This window comes from Pseudopipra pipra, chromosome 23, assembly GCF_036250125.1.
Source record: "Pseudopipra pipra isolate bDixPip1 chromosome 23, bDixPip1.hap1, whole genome shotgun sequence".
NCBI lineage: Eukaryota > Metazoa > Chordata > Aves > Passeriformes > Pipridae > Pseudopipra > Pseudopipra pipra.
Window position 1 is genome coordinate 2,171,233 of NC_087571.1, and position 24,416 is coordinate 2,195,648.

Consider the following 24,416-nt stretch of genomic DNA (forward strand, 5'->3'; position numbering starts at 1 on the left):
TAAAAATAATCCAGCAAAACTCAGTGTTATTGGGATTTTCACCATTTGTGGTTTCCACTTAGAGGAGCTGGCATTAAATTTATTAAAAAATGATGGTCACAATTAAACAGCACTGACATGGTGGGGTTTGGAAGCATCACGGTGTGCTCACATTGGAAGAAGCAAAGTGACATGCTGGGAAAATCTGCCTTGCTTCAAAATCCTGGACTTTTCGCAAAAATCCCGGGTTTTGATTTGCTAAATGTCAGCTTTACCATCATTCCCTTACACTTCATTAAATCTTTATTAACAGGGCTGCCCTTGGCTTTTTTGCAGCGGGGGAACAGGCTGAGGTCCCAGGATACTGGGCTCCCATCCCTGCTCTTCTGTTGGAGGCTATTCAGGTCAGCTGGATGAGGATTTAGGGTGTTTGGGGGGGGCTGATGACTTGCCAGAAATGGTGTCTGGTTTATGATCCTGGGTGACACCACGAGCGCCCGGGACACCGTGTGTCTCGCTGGCCTGCGTCGCCCGCGGTGGAGCATCTTGGAGGAGGCATCTCCTCCGTTCCCTTTTGCATCAGGAGGACTTCAAAGGCCTCTGCTAAACTTCAAAGGCTGCCTTTTGAAGTTGCTAAAAGTGAGCGCCGGCTCAAAAAGACTTCTCTCCCTCTGCAAGGGTGTTCGGGGAGGTGTCCCTGGTGGGGTTGGCTCTTGGTGCTTTTGGTGACGGGGACAAAAATGGCATCATTTGTGCAGAAGTTGCACAATATTTTTGCTCTACATGCATGCAACATTGAAGACCTCAGCGCTGATCACCTCTAAGGATGAAAATCAGTCTACTAGAGCTCTTTTAGCACTGACAGAGCTTTATTTGTCTGCTCTTTTTCCTCCAGTCCTCACGTTTCATTCACACAGCAAGCCCAGATGACAAAAGTCTTGCCTGTGGGATGGAAAAAAGCCTTTACAGGGATGAAGGATTGCTGCAAAACATGAGCTTTTTAATCACGATGTCAGGACAAATCCAGTGAAAATCAACTCCTGGGTTCTCAATATGCATTTGGTGTCAGCCCATTCATACTCCTCCAAGATGAGCCTTAATTCTTTATCACAAATAACCCTCATATTTCACCTGCTGTTGTGGTGGAAGAGTTTTGGACTCAGGCCCTTCTGAGCAGTGAGTGTAACCCAGATGAGGTCACTGAATCTCAGTGGCCTGAGAAATCAAGAGGCACCTTGACCTTTTATCCCTTTCACCAAGTTTTCCAGGTTTGGGGGTTTCTGCCCTGTTTTGCCCTGAAATCACCCAGTTGTTTCCATATCTCTCCTTGGTCAACCGCCTTGGTGATGTCCAGGTTTCCAGGAACAGCACTTCCCATGCAACTTTGTCTCTCGGCCCCGTGTTCCCGGCTTAGATGATGGACCCGGGCTGTGAGGGCACAGAAATGCCTGTGGTGTTGTTGCAAGGGGTTTGGCATGGAATTAAAGCTGGGGGAAACAGTTCTCATGGATCTCCCAGCTGGCCTCACCACACAAGACATGGCTCTCTGCCAGTAATGTGTGGCAGAGGTGCATCCCTGAGGTGTATCCTGGGGATCCAAGGATCTCTGGAGGTGCTGTGCATGTTGGTAGTGAGTTGAAGGAGCATCTGAGGAGCTCTGGAGAGGTGGTGTGTAACTAGAGGTGCATATATCAGATATACATTCAAATCAGCAGTTCAGCACATCAGGGGGTACATACCTATATACATTAGACATATATCAGCAGTCTGAGGAGCTCTGTAACAGGTCATATATTTCAGGGTAGGTATATCAGATGCATATTGAAGATCTGAGGAGCTCTCTGGGGGTGATGTGTACCAAGAGACATATATCAGACATCTGTCAGAGCTCTGAGGAGCTCTCTGGAGGTGGTGTGTGCCAGGCCAGATGTATCAGATGCATAATGGAGACTCGAGGAGCTCCAGCCAGGTGACATATATCAGAGTTGTGTCTGTCAGAGGAGAGGGTGAGGAGCTGTGCTGGTGAGGAGCTGTCTCGAGCTGGTTTGGATCAGGGTAGATATATCAGCTGTAGGCTGAAGATCAGAGGAGCTTGGCAGGGATTATGTGTATCAAGGGACATATATCAGACCTGTGCTGGAGGTCTGAGGAGCTCTCTGCCAGGTGATGTATGTCAGGGTAAATATATCAGACACATACCGGAGATCTCAGGTGATGTTTATCACCTGACAGAGAGGTAATATCTGGAGGTGATGTATGCTGAGGGACATTTATTAGATGGGTACTGGAGATCTGAGGGTCTTGCTAGAGGTGATGGATATTACGAGGTCTGGTGAATTTTCTCTCTTATTCTTTTTTTTTGCAGCCAGACACAAACCACCCCTGTGTCGGTGGCTGTGCTGATCCTTGCTCAGTCCATCTTTGTTCTTCCACTGAAACTGCTGAAATCTAGAGATCCCCACCTTATAAAGGCTGGATTCTTGGTAGTTGCAACATCATCTCTAACATGTGTGGGGACTTGGCCTTATTGAATAATGGCTGGGAGCTCCCCATTTTTAAGTTAGTGGCTCTTCCCCAGTTCACTCTGTCTGAGCCCAAGTATAAAAGCACATTTACACTCAAGGAAAGATTATAATTAACAGGGAAATGGCAACAGCCAGTGTGAAATGGGGACAAGGCCAATAGTTATGTTATTTCATTGCTTTTTCCCTTTTTTCTGCTTTTCAGACCCGGGTTGTAGCAGTAACCCTCAGTGAGATCCTGCACCGAGGACTCTCCATCCCCCAGGAGCTGAAAAGGACGGGACAGGACTGTGCCAACCTCCATCCTCTGTGGACAGACCGTCAGCGGGCACAGCTTCGTTTGCTGGACACGGCCCGGTTCGACCTCTAAAATTCTGATTTAGTTTTTGTCCTTTCTGGGAGATGTTCAAACACACTGGGGCAAAACCCTGCTCTAGCTTAGACATCAGTCCTGCCTTCACCTCCCAGGGATATTCCCACCTAAGTTTTCCTTGATTCCTCTTATTTTCCCCATCATCCTTCAAAAAAAAATGCTTTAAGAGTGGACTTGCCCACCACAGCTTTGCTGCCCCTGCTAAAAGCCCTCTCCTAGGGCTTCATCCTCTGCTTAATATTTTGCCTTCTTGTTTCATCATTTTTTCTCAACATTCAAACATTTCCTCCTTTGCTTTCCCAGGTTGTGATTCCTATCCAGAAAATCTAGTTTTCGGGAAGGTGGGAGGACACTTCCAGGGCAGTGGCTCCCTGAGCACCCCACAAACAGTAAGGCTTCTTCTCTTTATATTAATTAAGCAATTATACATGTTAATTGTGCAATTATATTTACTAATTGAGTGGGATGTGTTGAGTCATGACCTCAGTATGGCTGTATTTGGGGGAATTTCTGTTGTTTTCTGGTACACTTAAATTGTATCAACCCTTCCCTAAATGCAGTGAGGGGAGAATTACACTTTTATACTATTTTTTTAAGAGATCAGTCTGTGCAGGGAGTCTTGATTTGAAGCTCAAGTGTCAATAACATGTTGTTAAGAGCCCTACGAGCCATAGCCAGCCTGGAGGAAAACACAGATATATTTCTGTGAAAATACTCTGAAATATGGGCTGTTATTACTGCAAGATTTTGGCACAGCCAGCAGTAGAATGCAGAGGAATGGTCACCAGCTAAAAATAACTGAAATGCAGAGCTTAAAATAAGATATACATGAAACCAAGGGTCTCACAGTCCTTTGGTCAACCCCTGCTCACTAAAATTAGGGCTTGACAGGGTGACAAATGTCACTGTGCCAAAAACCGGAGGCACCCAGCGGGTGACAAAGAAAATAAAACCCCCTTGGCTGCAAATTTCCTCCTGCAGGAGAAAAGAGAAATCTTTGGTCACTGAAAACAGAGGTGCCACCTTCAATCCCTGCCAATGCCCTGCAAAAGTGCCTGGTTTGTGCTTAAAGTGGTGATATTGAGGGCGGGGGTTTCTAGGGGGAAAGCCCCAAACCTTCGTCCAGTCCACGGCACAGCAGAGCATCTTTTCTTTGAGTGTTTTCTTTTGAGTCTTGTCTCCTTTGAAAGTCCCTTTTAATAAAAAGAGCAGCCAACAAGGGCAGGGTCGTTTCCCCCAGGCTGCCCTTTCAGCCCCGATTCTTGCTGGTGACCTTCCCCTGGCCAAAAAAACCCACATGATGAAGGAAGTGATGGATTCCTCCTTAGTCTGACTTCACCCATGTTCTGATTCTGAGGTTGGGTTCACTTTGAAATGACTTTTCTGCTGAGTTTGTGGGGGTTTGGGGTCACCTCCACTTTTTGGGGGGATCCTGCCTGCCCTGATGCCTGTTTTTCAATCTGTATTTTGATGGGAGCTGCCTGATGCTTGGGCTGATCCTTGCTCAGTCCATCTTTATTATTCCACTGAAACTGCTGAAATCTAGAAATCCCCACCTTATAAAGGCCAGATTTTTGGTAGTTGCAACATCATCTCTAGCATCTGTGAGGACTTTGCCTTATTGAATTGTGGCTGGGAGCTCCCCCATTTTTAAGTTAGTGGCTCTTCCCCAGTTCACTCTGTCTGAGCCCAAGTATAAAAGCACATTTACACTCAAGCAAAGATTATATGGAAGGGCTCTGTACCCTGCCCTTTATTTTGGGCATGTTGGGTTGTTCTCTTTGGTGGAAACTGAGCCTGTGGAGAACACGAGCATGTGACTGCTGAGGACACCTGGCCTGGAAGTATCTCCAGCAAGAAGACCAAACTGAAAACAGCTCAACAAATTGTGCCAACAAGGTCTGGGCACCTCCCACTAAAGGCACAGAAAGATGTGATGATGGCTGTCCACCTAATTACCTTCTGGAACACAAGGCTGGCCTTGCTCCAAGTGGTTAATGATAGAAATTGCCTGTCCTGATGACTTCTTCTGAGAACAGCTTGGTTCCACTTGGATTTCTCCACCTTGTGTGTTGTTCCCCCCAGTTTCCAGGCACAAAACTGTCTCAGCTTTCCTCCTCCTGAAGCCCACATGACCAGGGAGATGCACCTCAGAGGCCAGGCCATATCTTTTGTCACCGTGTTGTGAAAAAATTTGGCACATCTGTCTCACACCACGAACACTTTCCAGTCCTTTTTTGACCCCAATTTCCTCATTGTGTTGAGGTCAGACCACTCTGAGGTTTACTCCCATTTGGAATAAATGGAGAAGTTATTAAATGTTATTAAGCATCATTACAGGAGTTTGAAACCCCTTGTAACTCCCTAGCTGGCTGGAGCTTGTATAAATCACCACGTCACATCTCAAACTTCTCTTTTGTCATCAAGGCTGGAAATATGGCAAAAAAATTGAGTTTAAATGGGCAAATGAAACATGTTTCAATTGAGGTGATTAATCCAGGGGCTCCCATAGCAATCCTTAGTGTCTTGGCTCGGGGTTTGGATAGGGACGACTCTCTGCAGATACCAGAAAGCCTGGAATGCCTCAATAAAACCCATATTTTTTTGTCTTCTGGTTGGTAGAGTCACTTCTCTTAGGGAATTTTACATTTTTAAAAAGGAAATTCATGGAGGAGGAAGACCGGGAGGAGACAGAGAACTGTGAGAGAGGGATGTGAAGCGGAAACTCGGCGAGTCAGGAGTTCTGATTTATCTGCCATATGGGAAAGAGGAAAACAGCCAGCTCCAGAGGCATCTCTTTCCCTCTCCCAAAGTGAAAATTTCCAAGCGTGATAGCAGGATATAGAGAGAAATGAGGCAGATTTAAGGGAGGAGAGGGTTTTATTAAGTGTGCTGTGGCACTGCTGTTTTGGGGGGTTTCCCATGGGGTGGGGAAATCTTTGCACACTCCCACCTGTGTTTCTGCAGTTGGGTTGGCTCTGCTACTTTTACCCCAAGTCCTACAAGTCCAGCAAAAAGCAGGTTCCTGTCTGTGTTCACCTGCTGCTCCTCGTGCCAGTGTTGGGAGATTTGCATGAAGCCTGTGAGCTTTGATTTGCAAAGTGAACACCCCAAAAGGGCATCAAAATTAAAGCTGCATTTCAAACCATGAAAAGTGGCAGTGTGGGTCACGGGGTGTTCGTGGGCTGCAGAAACAAACCAAGGTTGAAAGCATAGGGCAAGATTTTGGACGTAAATGAAGCTCACAGAGAAGAGCTGTTGGAAAATTCACCCGCTCCCTGTTTTTTACAAGCACTTTCAAGGCAAACAGAGAATTTTTTTTTGATAATTTGTGTCCAGCAAGAGGAAGTTTCTGCATTTTTGGGGCTCCTCAGCTACGCTTCACTTCAAAGCTTTTTGATTTGCCCTGTGAAAAAATTCACAATTTGCTCTTTTGGGAACTTTTCTTGGGCCAAGGGCTGGGTTGCACAAAATGCAAGTATTTTCAGGTTACTTTGAAGAAGCTTCTTTGATGTTTCCCTGTGCCAGTTTGTTTTGGAAGGTGCTTTAATGGTCTTCCCCTATAAAAATAACACTTTAAAATGTATGTAGGTATCTCAGCTCTCCACTTAAAAAAAGAGGGAAGTTGTTTAATGCTGCTGTTCAAGGTACATTAACCTTGTCTACTAAAGCTCTGACTGGCTCTTGCAGGTTTTATTCTCATGTTTATGTTGCAGAGATATCCCTGGAGCCTTTTAGGGATGGGTATCTTTGGAGAGGAGAGAAATATTTAGCAGTAATTGTTGTTCTCATCGGAAATTCACTGTAGCAGCTCCCTCCTTTCTGTGGAGCTGGAGCTGGGAGGAGGATTGGGAAATATTAAATATATAAATGCAAAGAGCAAATAAATACCTGCAAATATGAAATAAGTAAATAAATAAATAAATATTAAATACCTAGGTGAAAGCATTAAGTAAATAAATGCTCCTTTTCCCTGTGCTCAGGGGCCCATCCAGGGACATTCCAAACTGGTGCTTGGCAAGAATTTTTTGACATTGTCTGACACAGTGTTTCCTTCTCCCTTTTGTCCCAATTGCTTGTGCATTGACCAACTGTTCTTTTAGGAGGAAAATAGAAAAGGGCTGCAGAGTTTATTCTGCAGAAGTATCAAATCCCCATCTGCTTTAGCCCGTGGTTGGAGCAGAATCACCCCCCCAGTTTGTCTTTTTTTACGGGGCAATAACTCGATAACTGGGTGCTGGGAAGGGTGCAAAGGTCAGCATCTAGAAAATGCATCATCTTGGTCGAGAGCAAGGATGCTCCCCTGGGTTTGGATAGAGGAAGTTTGGCAGCCAAATATTCCTGAAAAAAATTAAAGCTCTTTGTTGGCCCAGTGGTGTGTCTTGCACAAATGCTCCTGATCTCCCCAGAGGAGGCATTGCATGAGCCTGCTTGGAAGCAACCTGGAACACGAGGAATGGTCAAGAAATGGTTTATGTCTTGAAAAATTAGATTTTTCCCCCAGTTTTCACCATTTAATAGTAGTTTATTTTTATCTTAACCGCTAGTTAATAGTGGTTTGTTTTTGATGAGCTCAGGGTGGCATAAGGGGCTTCCTTTAACAGCTTGTGAAAACTGGTGTTCATCTTTCAGGGTAACGTGTGAATGTTGGTAAAAACAAGCAAAAAGGGTGAAGATTGGTGGATAGAAATGAAATGTTCAAGAGCAAGAGGGTAGCTCTTAATTCACTTTATGGCCAATCAAGAGTTGGCATCACCCACCGAGGGTGAACCTGTCCTGGCTGCTCTGAGCAAGATGTATGGTCCTCTGGAGAACCTTCTCCCTCCCTGCTCTGCCATATTTCTTCATTTCAACTTAGCTGAATGCATATATCATAAACTTCAGCCTGCTCTCTGAAGACAGTGACATAAAAAACTGTGGAGGGAGCCGTGACTGACTCGGCATCGTTGCAAATCCCACAGCGGCCCCTCTTCAAAAAAATCCCCTTTGGAGAAAGGCAATCTTCCCTTAATACAGAAAAACCCCTTCCATGGCTGGAAAAAAACCCTCAAGTATCTCTAATAATGTTGAAGCTTCAGGTGGAGAAGAAAAAAAAAGCCTGAGTTGTTGTTTTTCTGATTTCTCACGCTGAACCCTCCGCTATCAGTCGCACGTGTTGCTGTGGGGCAGAAACTGCTGAATGAGCTAGAAAAAATTATCCCCCTTCTCCAACTGGTTTGGAAACAAAAGTTGTGCTTTCCAAATCGAATGTTAACATTTTTCTTTGAAAAAGGAGTCCATAAATGAGGTTTTGAATTTTTTTTTTGCATTCAGGCCTACTTCTAATACGGTTTTATTGGTGTTTTATTAATCAAGGAGGTCATATTCACCTGAGGGGTGGTGGGTGACTGACAATACTTTGATTTTTAAAATGTTTTAAGGCATCAGTGACCACGTGGAAAAAAAAGCCCCGACTTTTCAACTTAAGTCTTTAATTATTTTTACTGGGAAAAGGATGTGATATATTGTTGGCAAAAAAAAAAAAAAAGCAGCCTATAAATCTGAGACTCTTTTAGGTAGGCACAAGCTCTTGGAGAAATACATTTCCAACGTAATGGCAACATTTCAGTGATAGCTGAAATAATTTTATTTCATGAGGAAATTTAGGATACTTTGATCTCAAGTCGTTGCCAAAACGTAAAGTACAGCTGGGTCCGGAAATGAAAGAGCCTTTATGGGTTTTATTGCTCACCTTTCCCTTCCTCTGTGCAAATACCCCAAGAGTTGGCTGCAATTCCTGCCCTCCTCCATCCTCAGCCCCCCAGAATTCCCTCTTCACCCAAGGTTTGAGGATTGCCTTGAGCTGAGCAGGAAGGATTTGGCAGGGGATTGGTGATGCTCTGCTCCTTTTGGCTTCTGGGTGCCTGTGGGCAGGAGTTCACCAGCTACATTGATAGAAGTGGTGGAAGTGGGGGGAAAAAAAAAGAAAAAAAAGAGGGGATTAGTGCATAAAATATAAAAAATAAGAAAGGATTAATGCATAAAATAGCAGCTTTTGACCCTCCCTTGTGTTGGCTGCCGACAGCTTTGCCCTGTTCTCCTGACATTCCTGGCCAGGGGCTCCCAGGTGAAACACCTGTCCAGCTTTTCCCTCAGGCATCAGTTGCTTCCCTGGATATTTACAGTGCCCAAGGGCATTTTTTCCCTCCCCAAGATAAATATATATTGCTATTTGCTGCAGCTGCCTCTCACTTCCATCCTTTTGTTATTTTTCACGTTTGGCTGTGAGTCCTGCTCTCCCTCCAAACCAACACCCCCAAACCTCGATGAACGGCCCGATTTGAGCAGCTCAGATGTTTTTCAGCAATTAAATCGGGCTCTGGGCTGCCACCTTCTGGGAATGTGCTCACCCAAAACCTCACACCCCACAGTGAATCCCCACGTGCTGGTTGTGGGCTCGCTCCTGGCAGGAGCAATAGATGCCAAGCAGGGTATTTTTCCCAAAATAGCAATGTCTTTTTTTTTTTTTTTTTTTTTCTAGCTTCCCACCCAGATGGCCAGACCATCACAATGCTAAATTCTGCTCTTCCCCAGCTGCAGCTATTTCTGGTGGGGAGGTTTTCCCCTTGGTGTTACCCCCCCAGGACTCAGATATCCACGTGCCTGCAGCTGCAAGTGAATTTTGACATTGGACACCAAAGATTTTAAGCAGCGACTTCACTCAGGAGCAGATAATTTTGCCTCCTGCTATTCTGCTGTTAGGGAAAAAAAAGAAGAAAAGCATCATTTTAATCCCATAAATGCAGTCTCCTTCTCCCTGCAAGAGGTCTGTGCCATGCAAGAACCCTGCATGCACAGGATTTTGGGTGTGATCTCTCAATTCGTGGGTTATCCATATTCATGCAAAGTAAAAAAAAAGAATAACCTCATTTATTCATGCAAAATAAATAGGAGTGGTTGATGCCCATCCCATGCACACAGCACTTGGCTTTCTGTGTGGATATGGTGCATTTGTGAACTTGGGGCCTGGTGGTTCCTGTAAAGCTTGAAGCCTCAAGGAGAAGACCAGAATATTGTTACTCTTCCCCCCAAAAAATGTGGACCTCATGGAGAAGACCAGAATATTGTGACTCTTTCACAAAGATTACTGAATGTGCATCAGTTTTGACTGAGCTCATCACTATCCCGTGACAGTCCCCTTTGACTTTTCCAAATGTCCCTTTTTTTTTAAGAATTTAAGCTAGATTATTGGCTTTTCTTCTAAAACAGCCACACAGTTGCAATGCAATAATGGGAGAGGAGGTTTTTTGGGGCCAAGAGTTGCTTTTGGGTCATATCTGCCACCAGGTTTATCCTTGGGGACTTCTCCCAGACAAATGCTCCTCTACAAATTTGTCTCTTCCTGGTGCCCTTCTTTTTTTCCCCATCTCCTTTGGACATGAAGATGCAAAAAAAAAAAAAAATAAATCTGTTTTCCCCCCAGATAACTCTGCATTTATAGAAAGCAGCAACTTCCAGAGAGGTTGGGGGTGGCATGAGGATTGCCTCCTCAGTTTATGGGATCAAAATCCAGGTTTGCTTCCTGGTTCAAAGCAGGCAAGAGTTTCCACATTTCTGTGCATTTAGTCACCTCAGCAGAGGAGTCAGCTGGGCTGGACAGCACAACATGGGAATCAGCTCCACATCAGACACAAAATGTCCCTTCTGGGGTGAGCAGGCAGTGCTTGAGGATGTGACTCTGTGGTGGCCAAAGCAAAGAGACATAATTTTGGGGGGATTTAGTGTCTGATTTCAGAAAATGGGCAAGTTTTGCATTTATGATTTGTCTTCCGACTTCCAAAAAGGGGGAATAACTGGAAAGGGGATGGAAATCCCTATTTAGGCACTGTGGTCAGGCATGAAGGGTGGAAAGAAGACTCTCTGGGTGCACCAGAGCTCACCGGGGGAAAATGTAATGATGTTCACCAATGGCAGCCATCATCTCCTCCTTTGCCTGGCTGCTCTCCAGGGGAGATCTCCCTGCTGTGCTTTGGCCCTGGTGCATTCCTTATCCAAAATCCCAAATCCCAAATGATCACCAAAGCACGATGAGGGTCAGCAAGTCACCTTGGGCTCCTCCCAGGGGCCGCGTGGCGCAGGGCTGTGCCGGGGTGAGGAACCTCACCTCTCCTTGCTGTCTTTTTTTTTCTCTCCCTTTATGTGATTTTTTTTTTTGGGGGGGGGAAGAGATCCCTCTTAATGCAGCAGCTCCTCTCCTGCCCCCAGGTTCTCGATGTGAGTCCCACCCAGGATGCACCATGTCTCCCCAGCACCGGCTCTGACGATGATGGCCACCCAGACAGTGCCTCCTCCTCCCTACCAAGACACCCCACAGGTGAGTGTCCTGCAGCACCCACGGGCTCCTCCAGACCCCTGGGGACCCCCAGCTCCTGCATTAATTACCCTGCCTTCCTAAATAATGGCCATTGCAAAGTATTTCACCCCGGAACGTTCACGTCAGAGACTGGCCAAATGAAACCCCTTCTTGACACAGTCTGCAAGATTGAAAGGTTTTGGGTCAAACTGTGGTTTTTCCCCCTTTCAGTCTTATTTTGGGGTCATTGAGTCTTCTTAGTGGCATGTTTGCAACCAGCAGTTTAATTACCTGGAAAGACAAAGTGTTTGACTAAACCAGGGCGGGTTTAGCCATGGAAATGGCCCTTTGATTTGTTTCAATGGCATTTTTTAATAACCTGTGGCAGGGGGGAAAAAAAGATTTCATCTCCAATGGTGCTCTAAGGGGTCAAATAACTTTTCCAAGCATCATTATGGAGTTATTGTAAGAAGAGGAGCTTGTCCAAGGGAAACTCTACTGGAGTACCCCAATAGGCTGGACTTGGAGGTTGAGGATGGATTTCAGAGATGGTCCTGCACCCTGCAGCCCACCCTAAGAGTTTTTAGGGGTGAATTTATGTCACATTTCTGCTAGGGATGATCCCCTGAGCGCTGAGACAGCTCTGTTTCCAAAGCAGCTTTTTTTTTGTTGTTGTCCATACGGAAGATTTTGAGTTTCTCCCCATTTGCTGCTTCTTTCAGACGCAAAAGCAGAAAAATCTCCCCTCCCAGGAAAAAAAAAAAAACAAAACAAAAACCAACAACAACAAAAAAAAACCCAAACCCAAACCCCGAGCCTGTTCTCTGCAAGCTAAAATAAATAAATTGACTTTTTCACACACCCCTGAAGCCCCCCCCGGGTCTCCTTCGGTGGGAAAAGGTCACTTCTCCCAAACGACACCTCGGTGGGGTTTTTATGGCTCCTCCAACTTCTGTGTCATCATTTACTCGCTTGGCTGCTTCGCTCCAAGTAGGGCTTTTTTTTTTTTTTTCCCCTCCCTTTTCTCGCTTACGCAGCGGGAGCCGCGGCGCCGTTTTAGCCCTAATGGGCAATTGAAAGGGATTTTTAAAATAGCCGACATTTTCCGGAGCATCCTACGGTGACATCCCCTCCCTGCCCCTCAGCTGCCCCCCTGTTTTAATACATTAAATTTTGGGGGAGCATCGTTGGCCAAATCCTTCCTTTTTTTCCCCTTTATCAAGGGGGTTGCTCAAGTGTTTTTTGGTTTTTTTTTTGGGTGAGGAAAAGCTGCGGCCGGGAGTTGATTTCCTTGACTCATCTGTGGCTGTGCTGTGAACTTTTCACCTGCAAAAATTTGAGATTTCTACGGGGCTGGAAAAGCAAATTGCACACGAATTTCTTCTCCCCGGAGACGGGGAGGACTTGGTGATAAATAAATAAAATTAATAAAAAAATTGATCAGTTGTTAGAGCTACAATGAGCTCCTCATCAAGGGAACCATTTTGGGGAGAAGAGTCCTAAAAAATGAGATTTGAGGAGCTTTGCATTCGTGTTTTACAGCAGAGGCTGGAAGCTGTTACCTTCACTGTCAGAAATGTGCAGAAATGAAGCAGAAATTAGGGGGAAAGCTGCCTTTTTTGGGGAAAAAAATGCTTTATTAATCACCTGAATCTGTTACAGGGGTGTAACATGGAGCATCTTTTATACTGAGCACAGGCACTCTCCTCAAGCATTCTACCTGTTGAAAATTAAGGAGTCTGCCTAAAAATCCATGTGTTTTCCATAATAAATTAAAACTAAAAAGCTAAAGGAGAGTCTTCAGCCATTGGCAATGTTAGCAAAAAAAGGGGTTGTTTTAAAAATAGGTATTTTCAGTGCTGAAAGCGAGGAAAGAAGCTTTGCCCTACCAAAAAAAGTGCTTCTTGGGTGGTTACAACAGGGCCAAAAAAAGGGGAGGGGAGAGGAAATTATTTCTTTATTTATGTATTGAAAAAAATTTATTTAGGAGAAAAAGTTATTAAAAATCAGGTGGAGATGTTAATTTTTCATAAATTTCAACACAGAAAGGGGTAAAAAGTGTCTTCTCCCCCTCTCCCCAAAGGTGGTTACAATAGGGACAAAAAAGATAACTTAATAAATAAATATATTTAAAAAAAATAATTAAAAATTGGATGGAGAAGTTGATTTTTCATAATTTTCAGCCCAGGAAGTGATAAAAGCAGCTTTGCCTTCCACCCCCCAGGTGCTTTTCAGGTGGTTATAACAGTGACAAAAATGGAAAAATTATGAACATCCTTCTACTTTTTTAATCATAAATATTTTTGAAAAAGCCACGGGGTAAAAACTGAATGGACATCAAGATTTTTTCAGTGGGAGCCACAAAACTCCTCCAATTCCTGGTGTCCTCAGCAGGGTTTTGGGCTCAGAACTGCTGTTTTCAGCACGTGTGACAGGATTTCCCAGCGAAATGCTAAGAAAGAGGGTAAATATTGCTGATTTAGGGGATTTACTCCTTGAACTTGATGTCTTTGGACGTATCTTCACAAAAAAAAGCCTAAAGAAGAGGGATTATGGCATTTAAAACTGCAGGAAGCCCTCCCAGAGCTAATGCTGGCAGAGGATTTCCTTCCAAAAGAAGCAAAAAAACCCCAGAAATATCATATCTGAACCCCAAAAATGTAACCCCCAACCCCAGAAATATCAGACCCAACCCCCAAAAATGTAACACCTGGAAATACTGTACCCAAACCCCAGAAATGCAATACCCAAACCCCAAAATATCATGCCCAGCTGCAGCAGCACCTTAAAAATATCAGCTTTACCCAGGAGCCTGGCAAAAACACAGGGATTTTTTTACTATTTACTATTTATTTCCTATTTTCTAAATCTCCTTCTAATTTTTTTTTTTGGATTTTTTTCTTCATCTTTAAAAAATTTTGCCCTTTTTAGGTGCTCTACGTTGTAAACATGATTTTAAGAACACCTTTAACATAATTTTAGGACTTTTGTAGTGTTTTAACATCTTTTAATGTGCTTTCTACATTTAAAAACATTTGTGGTTTTTATGTTTGTAAACGTATCAATTACATTTTCCCACATTTTAAATACATTATTTTTAAACATATTTTCATTTTTATATCTTCAAAAGTATTTTTTACATTTTAAAACTCTTACTTTTCCCAACATATTTGTAAACATACTTTGAACATGTTTTTACATTTTTATATATTTTTACGTATATTTTAACATATTTTTAACATATTTAAACATATTTTAACCTATTTTTTACAGTTTACATAATTATTTTTACTATCTACATTATTTTTTACCTTTCTTTTACTCTTTTTTCAACATTTTTTAACATGGAATTTGTACTTTTTTAAATTTTCTTTCTTTATTTTCCTTTTTCTCCCCCTGCCACTCTTTTTGGACATATTCCAGGGAAAAAAATACCCTCAAAACCTGCATTTTTTTTCAATGCCTACAACTTTCATACCCAAATATCTTACCCTTATTTCCCCATTTTCCCACTGCCTTTTCCCTCCTTTCCCATCCCCACCTGCTCCCCTTAAAGCCATTTTTGGCTCCATTTTTGCCTTCCTCCCTGTCCACCTGCAAATCCCCCATCCCAGCATCATCCCACCTCTTTTTCCACGGACTTGGAATTATTTTTGCTTATTTTTTATTCTTTTCTTTGGTCCAAGGTGAGGTAATGGCTTCGAGGTAAAAGCCCCAGAGGAGGTTTTTTTTTTTTTTTTTGGGTTAAGAGCTCAATTAGTTGCAGACTTGGCTGGAAATATTCAGCTTGGCAGGATTTCGGGACAGGATGCAAAAAGGGCTTTGGAATCCTGGTAAATGAGTGTGATGAGGGGGGGAAAAAAGGGAAAAGATTGGGGAAAAAGCCATTTCCCCCCCCCCCCGAACTGTAATTTTCAAGGGAGATAATAGGGAAAAAAAGGGGAGAAAGAGGAGGAGGTTGGGAAGATATTCAGTGGCATGGCTGGAGCATCCCAAAATCTGCTGGCATTTTGGTTTTAGGTGGAAGATGAGGGGGGGAAAAAGGAAAATCCAAACTGCTGGGGTTGGAAGGGGAAGGGAAGCCCAAATTTCACTCGTTTCTTTAGCACCAGGGAAGGGAAGAAGGACAGAAATCAAAGTGGCTGCTCAGTTGGGAGAGCTGGAAATTAAAGAGTGCTGGGTGAATTTGCAGGTGCTGGAGCCAAACTTTGGAGTTATGAACAATAAAGGAGATTGGAGAGGGGGAAAAAAAATAAAAGTGAGGAAAAAAGCGACAGCAAAAGGTCAGGCAGGAGATATTAAAGGCAAATATTTTAAAAGCAAAAGGTGTCGTGGTTTTGGGCCAGCTTGGGTTTACAAAGCTTTATATATATATATATATATATAATAATGAATAACATAATAATTTATGCATATGAGCATTTTGATATATTAATGATCACAAAGAAATCTAGAGGCATATCAGACAAATAAATAAATAATACCTATAAGCACATTTCTGTGTAAATAAACACAGAAATAAATATGGGAGTGTATCAGACAAATAATATGTATTATTTATATGGAAATCTACACAGAAATGGAGAAACATTATACAAATATAGATAATACATAATTACATATAGACACAGAAATAAGTACATATAAGTCTATTAGACAATAAATAAATGATAAATCTAATATTTAGCAAGAGCCAGAGCTTCCTTTTGCTCCCCACCTCGAGGGAGGATTGAACATTTATTGGTGAAAATAAGCAAATGCTTATTTTTTACAAATTTTGACAGCAAAGCAGGTGAAACAACCACTTTGCATTAATTCTCTGCTGAGATTTTTGGTTAAAACCACCAGATTTGGGGCATTGCTGATGCATTTGAGCCCCTGTCGCTTCACATTCCCACTGGATTTTTGTTTTTTTAACGGAATCTCGTGAGGATAACACAAAGCTTGGACCTGTCTGAAGCCTGGCAGCAGATCATTCAGGCTTTTTTTTAATGATATTGTCAGTTTTAAGGGAGAATTTCCCCTAAGTAGGTGTTATCCTGTACCAGAGGGCGGCAGTTTTGGGGTGACGCCGGAAATGTGTGCAGGGATTTGCAGGAGCTCTGGCGAGGGCACATCTCACATCCCAAAATAATTCCAGATTTTAAAATAAGCACCAAGTTTGTTGTCAGGATCGTTTATGACACAGCAGATCCCCGGGATGTCAGCAATCCTGGGCAGCATCTGGGCTAAAAATGGGTGATTTGCACCAAAAAAAAAAGGTTGATTTTTTCCTTTTTTTGGCCGTCGTCTCGCGGCGCCAAGATGAGTCATTACTGGGCTTGGCGAGTTGGAAGAGGCTCGCCTAATTTTGGGATAAAGTGGAAAATGAGTGTGTCTAGACAGTAATACCTGCTCTGAAAAAAACTCCTGGCACAGCTGCAGCGCCGCAGCCGGTTTAACCGGGGGCTCGTGCGAAACGTCCCTCCCGAAATCACCGCAGGAGGGAAGGACGGCGGCTCTTTTCCCTCCTGTATTTTCCCCAAGTGGAAAGTGGGGGAAAAAAAGGCACTAAAACCCTAAACTTGCTCTTTCCAGGCCGAGATGACACGCAGATATATTCATTTTACCTCCCCCACGCCATCCCTCTCCGAGCCCCGTCGCGGCACCGCCGCCTCCCAATTCTCCAAAATTCCGAAAAAACTCGGCTGAAAAGCACAACAAACGCTATTAGTGTTTTATTTTCTTCCTCTTTTCTTTTTTTTTGTTCCCCTCTCCCCTTCCCAGATGACAGCCACAGCCCAGCAGCCCACCAAGGCACAGCCCGTGCACCTCGCCACGCCGGCGGCGGCCGCCAACACCCCGGTGCCGGCCACGGGCGGAGACCCCCAGGCGCAGCTGGAGGCCGACAAGAGGGCTGTCTACAGGTGATGCAAGCTAATTGCAGCGTGCATTCATTCATTAATGCATTAATTAATGCAGTCTAATTAATGGCTCGCCGTTGTAATGCATGGTTGGGGCGCCCATTCGGCGATGCATTAATTAATGCCCAGGTTACTCCCTCCATCCTTGGATGCATCCGTTGTTATAATGCTTTATTAATCTGTTCTTCCAATGCATTAATTAGCATTAGAAGGGGGGAATTAGCAATTAGCTCCTTTTTTGCAATAATACCTATTGGTCATAGCTCATGGTGGTGGAGCTCCTTCATGTGCTTCGTTTTGCAGCATCTCCCCCCAGCCTCTCCAAAATATTCACCCTCAAAACTTCCTCAGATTAATCTTTTTAGGGAGCAAAGCTGTGTGATTTGGGGTTGAATAATTAATAAAGTCACATATTAACCTGAAATGTGCAGTTTGTTGATCCATACAGGATGGATGACTCCTTCTGTCCACTTTTCATGTCACTTTGGGGATAATAATATATAATATTGTAATATATGCAATAATGTGATAGTATAATTGCTGTAAGTAATATTCTAATTATGTAAATAGTATAATTATATAAGTAATATATAATGATATAAGGGAGATGTGATTATTTACAATATTAGAACAGTAATGATGTAACAATATTTTAATATAATTAGGATTAAGATTTAAGGTTAAGGATTAACCCCCTGTCAATGGTCAGGGCTGTGATGGCTTGTGAACAAAAAGAAAAAGCAGCTTGGGGTTGAAGGAATTAAAATATTTTTACTCCAAATATTCAAATATTACGAGGCTGAAAGGTCTGAAAAGGCAGATGAAAGTGTGGAATAAACTCACTCTTTCCCAGGAAAATGCAAAAGATTATTCGACACAGTTCTCCCAGTGTTGAAAATCATTTTCTCAATGCAAAAAAAGCCATTTGAGGGCAAAACCACCTTCTCTTTGCCCTTCCAGGAGGAGTTTTGTTGAAGCATTCATGGGATAAGGAAAACAAAAAAAACCCAAACCACCTTTGGAGTTTTCACAGCCTAAATTTGAACATGAAAAAAGTGCAAAAAATACCTTGTGGGATGTATTTCCCACCTAGAAAAGTGGGAAAAAATTTGTTGCCTAGTCCCATGTGTGGACTCATTGCCCAAATTGAGATGCTTATTTTTGGGTTCCAGCCAAATGACCCCCCAGATAAATTTTTGTCCCTAAAATGAGCCTTTTTGGATGAATATTCCCCTCTCCAACGGTTCATATGGATGGTGGGTATGTCATTAGCTATCAAATGCACACAAGGATTTTCTCAGCCCTCCTCCCCCCCAAAAAATGGATTTTTGTCACTTTTCAATAATTGCACCAAGGCAGAAGGAATCAGCTGTAAATGTCTGTTGATCAACCTGGAGGGAAATTGCTGGCAAAATGTGATGGGAAATATAAAAAACCATGGACAAGTCACCCCACCGGGTTTTATGCTCTAGCAGGAGGTTTATCACCCATTAAAAAAATAGAAAAAAGGGAAAAAAAAAAGGATCTTCCCCCTCTCTGCTTGGTGTGGGAGCAGCTTGGCCAAGAGTGGTCCAGCAGTGTCACTTCTCTGCAGTTTTTTCCCAGCTTAAATGTTTTCTTGACTTTATGCAACAGTGGGCCTGGGACTTCCCAGTGGATTTTTGGACCTGAAAAAAATGAGGCTTCTGAAGGGAAATGGTGCTTAAACCACCCGAGCACCGCAAATTGGATTTTTCCAAGTGGGAAATGGCTGAGTTTCTTTGCATTAAGTTTCTTTTTCTTTTTTCTTTTTCTTTTTTTTTTTTCTTTTCTTTTTTGAGGGGGAAAGGGGTGAAAAAAACCCCCAAAATTCCTGTTATGATGTGCCCACAGTGCCACTGGCTCGAGCCTGGCTGAAGATGGGAAATTAGGCCATTAGAGGAATTCATTCCTCTTTATTAGCCCGTGTCGAATCCTTTTTATTAGTGGCTGCAAACGACCTCTCTCCTGCAGGAAAATGTCAGGGCTGGTTCAGCCCTTTCATTTGGAGGATTCCCTGGAAGAAAAAAAAACACAACACAGGTGTTTTTTTTTTTTGCAAGACCATATCCAGCAAAAGCAGATTTTTCCATCCCAAAACTCTCCTTCGTGCCATAGGGGTGGTTTTCCACCTGTGCAATGCCAGGAGTGAGGAAAATCCTTCTGTTTCCCCTGTGCATCCTGAATATCCATCTGTTCTCCCCACTGCAAATTTCATAGCAAGGAGGGGCTCCAGAGCTCAATTTTTACGCCACAACCTCCACCTGCAAACCCCCGTGGTGGGCCCGGCCTTTCCTCTGCCTGGTGTGGCCATGGAAAGGCTGGAAATGGAGAAAATGGTGGTTGGGACTGGGGTTTTCCCCATGCAAAAAATGAAAAAAACATCACAGAAACACACCAATTCAGCACATGGCTCATGGCAAACCCCCAAATTCCAGCGGTCCTTGCCTCTGTGCTCAGAGTGCCCTCAGTGCTCTTCCTTAACCCATCCCAGGGGATTTTGCCCCTCTGGTTTCCCCTCATTCTATTTTATTATCTTGTTATTTTATCATTTTATTATTTTGCTTAATGTTTATTTTGTTTGGTGTTTTCATTTATTATTTCCTTTCATTTAATTTTATTTACCAATAGATTTGATCGGGTCGGGTTCTGCTTTGCTTCCCTTTATTTTGCCTTAAATTTTTAGTTTATTTTAGTTTAATTCCAACTGAAAAGCAAACCATTCTCCCCTCAGCCCATGTGCATCCCCCTCCTCCTCCTCTCCAACTCCAGAACATTCCTGGGGGTCCACAGCAGCACTGCCCCCATTATTAATGCTGAAGAGCACGAGGCGACGCCGGCCTTAATCCCCCCTTGATCGATGCGACCCCTCAAAGCAAAGGGGCTACAAATTGCTCGGGGGCTGCAATCCCCTTCCCCCCTCCCCAAACCCCCAGCTTGGGGTAATTCCGTGCCTTTGCTCCTAATTGATGGAGTGGCCCTGGAAATGGGAGCAGGCACCTGCTGCAGTGCCACCGGTTCATAAGTCCCAATAATTCAAGCCGCCGCCTGGAATTTGCCTTTCATATCCCCCGGCTAAGCCCCGGCGGGGCTGCTGAAATTATGAAATGATTTCCCCCCCTCGCCGTCCTCCGCTCCAGCCTCGGTGAATCTTGCATTAAACCAGGATCAGGACAGATTAAACTATAATATGCTGTGGTATTAATGGCTGCAAATGAAGACTTAGCCGGGGGGTTTAACCCCTTCGCCTGACTCCGGCTCAGAAAGGCTGTCGGGAAGGGAGTCGTGATCATCTTTTGGGACATCTTTTGGAGATAAAATGGTGGAGCCCATCCCGTTGTGCTGGGGTGACTGGAGTGCTGTGGGAGACCATTTCTGCAGCACTGTTTTGCATTTCTGCCCTGAAAGACTCTGTGAAACTTTTTTACTTTAGTTTGCACCGCTGGAGAGGCTCACTGGAGTTTGGGTTAACCCCTAGTCTGCATCCCCCTACTCTCCACATGCTTTGGTGCTGTATGTGTATTTGCATTTTATATTGCATCAGTTCAGCATCATTATTGGAGAGAATCATGGGTTTCAAGAAGAACTATAAATCTGTGTTTTCAAGAGTCCTCTCATAGTAAGAAAGAAGTGGGATTGGACCCACCTGTGTGGACTCGACAGAGGTGCAGAGACCTCTTGGTGGAGGGGCAACCCAAAGCAGGGTTGGTCCATAGGATGCTGCAGGCATACAGGAGTCCCCATCCATCATGTCCAACAAACAGAGGTGATTTGAGGTAAAATATTACCATTGAAGAGCAGGACGCCTTTCTGTCCTTGAAGTGCAAAGGCACCAAGACAGCAGATGGCTCCAAGACATCCACCTTTTTGTCTGTGGTAAAATATGTAGGAAATGCTAACTTTGGTGCAGAGATGGAAAACACCAAGGCATTGGGAGGAGTCATTGCTTGATGGAGGAGACGGTGAATTTTGCAATTTTTGAGCTTTTTTGTTGTTGTTGTTGGAAAAGGTCTAGAGGGAGCACTTCCAGCATGGCTTGGTAGCGAGGTTTGCACCACCAGGTTCTTACGAGCTGGGAGGGGAAGGATGGATGGATGGATGGATGATGTGGGGTAAGGATGGACATGTGACCTGAACTAGTGGTCATTATGGGGGTCTCCTTTGTGCTCTGCAGGCACCCACTGTTCCCGCTGCTGACGTTGCTCTTTGAGAAGTGCGAGCAGGCGACGCAGGGCTCTGAGTGCATCACCTCAGCCAGCTTCGATGTCGACATCGAGAACTTTGTCCACCAGCAGGAGCAGGAGCACAAGCCCTTCTTCAGTGATGACCCTGAGCTGGACAACCTGGTAGAGGCAGCTGAGGCTTGGCAGATGGTTTTTGGCGGGGGGGTGGGTGGCAAGAAGGTGGAGGGTGAGGAGCAAATTAAGATCTGCCCCCATGTCTTTGGGCTCTGTAGTGTTGGATCTCTTGGCAATGTTCTCCATAGACCTTGTGACACCTTCTCCAGTACCTTCTCTGAGACCTTTTCCAGAAGATCCCCTGTGAGAACAAACCCCTAGCCCATTTTTGGCCAGTTTTCCCACTCAAACTCCATGGGGTCAGCGAGGTTGCTGGAAACAGCCGAGGTCACTGGATGGTTTGTGCCCCAAAACTTGCAATCTCTCTAGGAATTCCTGCTCTTCAGTACAACATTCAATAGCATCAGCATTCTTGTCTGGCACCACCTTGTTCCAAGTGTGATGGCCAGCTCTTGTCCTAGAAGCAGGGCAAAGGGAGAGCTTTTTCCATAAGGTATCAATGATTTGGGACACACTGGACCAGTTTTGATGGCTTCCCTGTCACTGCAACCCCAATTTCCTACTGTACCCATTGCTGTTGGAAGGTGCCTCAGAAGACTGTGCTTGGGGTGGAGCTTCTGTCTTGTGCAGACCTCAGGAAGCATCCCCAAATCCCATTATTTTGTCTGGAAGGCATCCACACATGGTCTCCATGGCAAGTGTGGGTAGACAGGTGTGTGGCAACATCCTGATGCTCTGCAAGCAAATTGTCAAGGCCTTAAGGGGCAATTTTGCCCACCTCTGATGATGCAAAGAGCAAAACACCTTCCCTGGGTGTTGGTGTGTTCCCTGGGATGTGCAGAAGAGGGATTTCCACCCCAGAAAAGAAGCAAAATCAGGCAACTCAAAGGCAGCTTTTTCTAAGTATTACAGATATCAAGAAGGTGATTTTGGATGATGATCTGTCACTAAGAGAAGAAGAAAGGGCCAAGCTCATCTAGGTGCAAGTACTACTTGCTTTCCTAAAAAATGCAAGAGGTGGTTTCAAGATGGAGTAAAATCCCACACTTTTTGTGCCTGATTTCAGCTCGTGGAGGAGATTTTTGGAACATCCCTAAACCAAGAGCCCGTGGAATGCCCTCCAAAAAATTTGCAGGCTGTGCAAAGCCCTTTTGCATGTTTTAAACCCATTTGCAATAACCTGTAGTCAAGAACAGAAATCACTCTGGGACAAGCAATCAAAAAAACCCCCAAACTAACCAACGTTTTGGATTATTTCAGTTTTGGGACTAAACACACATCTGATGCTGTGATACACCAACAAAACCCCATTGCATTAAAATAGCTAAAAATGGGTGTAATGATCTAGCAGGAGGAGAGAAATGGAGCCAGGTGAAGCAACAAAAAAATTCCAAAATTTTGGGGAAGGAAAACCTATTTCTACACATATCAAGGTGAAACACCTTCAGCAGATAGTGCAGCAAATGTGTCCACACTGGTTATTTTCCCTGGGTTTTTTTGTGGTTTCTTAAAAAACCCCCACACAGTAATCATGTTCTTTGGGCATATTTGGAGCAACTCTTGCTGCCAAGGTGAAATTTGGCCGTGGGCAGTTGCACTGATCCCCTGTATAACCTTGCTGCACTCAATATGTTCATATTCATATTTATCTATAGCTATATCTTTCTGTATCTATATCTGTAGCTGTATCTGTGTCCCTGTGTATGTGGGTTTACCCTATTTCTAGTATATATTTGTATGTGTACGTTCTCCCCAACACCCAGAACTCCTCCAAAAGCCATCCAGGTTGCTCAGTGTGGAACACCTGCATCAAGGCAGGGGAGACCTTTAACATGATGCTGAAGAAGCACCGTTCCTGTTGGTGGGAGGCACTGGCTGAAGGGAATTCCGGGCAAAAAAGTCTTGCAGTGCTCAAAAGTCAACATTTCCACCTGTTCTTGAGCTGGCACTTCTCCCCTGTTTACACTGTTATTTTTTCAGTGTTGGGTGGCTTGCTTTTTTTTTTTTTGAGGTCACCGATTCGCCGGAAAAGCGGCGACGGCAAAGCGGGGATGAAAAGGCCAGTGGCATTAGCTATCATTAGAATAAGAGTCATGTATTCCTCACCGCCAAGATGCACATAATTAGAAATTAGAAAAAGGTCAGATCTCACCATTATCAACTCAATCAGCTGCCGAGTGCCACACAGTCAATTAATTCAGCATCTGTATTTTTTACAACCCCGCGCACGTCCGCCGTCCGACTGTAACTCTTTATCCGGACAGATATACGGCGCAGCGGAGCAGGGACATAAAATGAGACCCTAAGCAAATGAGCTGAGATAATTGAGAGATTTATTTTTTATACATATATGTGTCAGGTCTTCCTGCCTTTGCCCTTGAATATTGACTTTCATGGCCGCTGAGCCCTGGGAGGACGCGGGAAGCTGGGGCATGGCACCTCCGCCTCGCGCTTTGCCCGCAGAGGAAGGGGGGAAAAAAGTGGGAAAAAAGAGCAAAAAACCCCCCAATCCCCCCCCCCCCAAAAAATCTTTCCATCCACAACCCATCATCCCCGTCGTTCACCAACCAAAAATTCACTTCCTCCGTGGCGGAGCCACCGCTGGAGTTTGGCCCTGGAATTTTTCAGGATGTTTCCCAACCGTGGGCGACTTGCAGTTTGTAAAGATGACCACTAAAATTTGCAAGTTAAAAACACCCTTTGAAATGCAAAGACGCTTTGTTACATAAAACGGGATTTATTGCCCCGGAGTGAATAGCTGAAATTTTATATATTATGCAAGATTTCAAACAGCAGCTATAAAACTTAAGGTTTCAGCTCGGCGAGAGGAATGTTTTATGTGTAAATTTTTTAAGGTTTATGGGGTACGTTTTAATGAGGCCCAGGCTTTGCACCAGCAACAGCTCACGGCTGAGTTGCAGCCCCGTAATCTTGTTAGAAGAAGTGGCCTCTGGAGAATAACCAAACACTTTTCAACATCCAGGGTTTTGG

At 44.1% G+C, this 24,416-nt stretch overlaps 1 protein-coding gene across 4 annotated transcripts in view; it reads left to right on the forward strand.

Annotated features, from left to right (window-relative positions):
* Window positions 1–24,416, forward strand: part of PKNOX2 (PBX/knotted 1 homeobox 2) — an 86,375-nt gene that overhangs the window by 46,672 nt on the left and 15,287 nt on the right. For all 4 annotated transcript variants that reach the window (XM_064634540.1, XM_064634543.1, XM_064634544.1 and 1 more), the window contains exons 2-6: window positions 2,707–2,858; window positions 3,178–3,263; window positions 11,119–11,227; window positions 16,973–17,112; window positions 21,302–21,473. In XM_064634540.1, coding sequence (XP_064490610.1) covers window positions 11,144–11,227; window positions 16,973–17,112; window positions 21,302–21,473 — 396 coding nt within the window. In that variant the 5' untranslated portion in view covers window positions 2,707–2,858; window positions 3,178–3,263; window positions 11,119–11,143. The remainder of the gene's footprint in view (window positions 1–2,706; window positions 2,859–3,177; window positions 3,264–11,118; window positions 11,228–16,972; window positions 17,113–21,301; window positions 21,474–24,416) is intronic.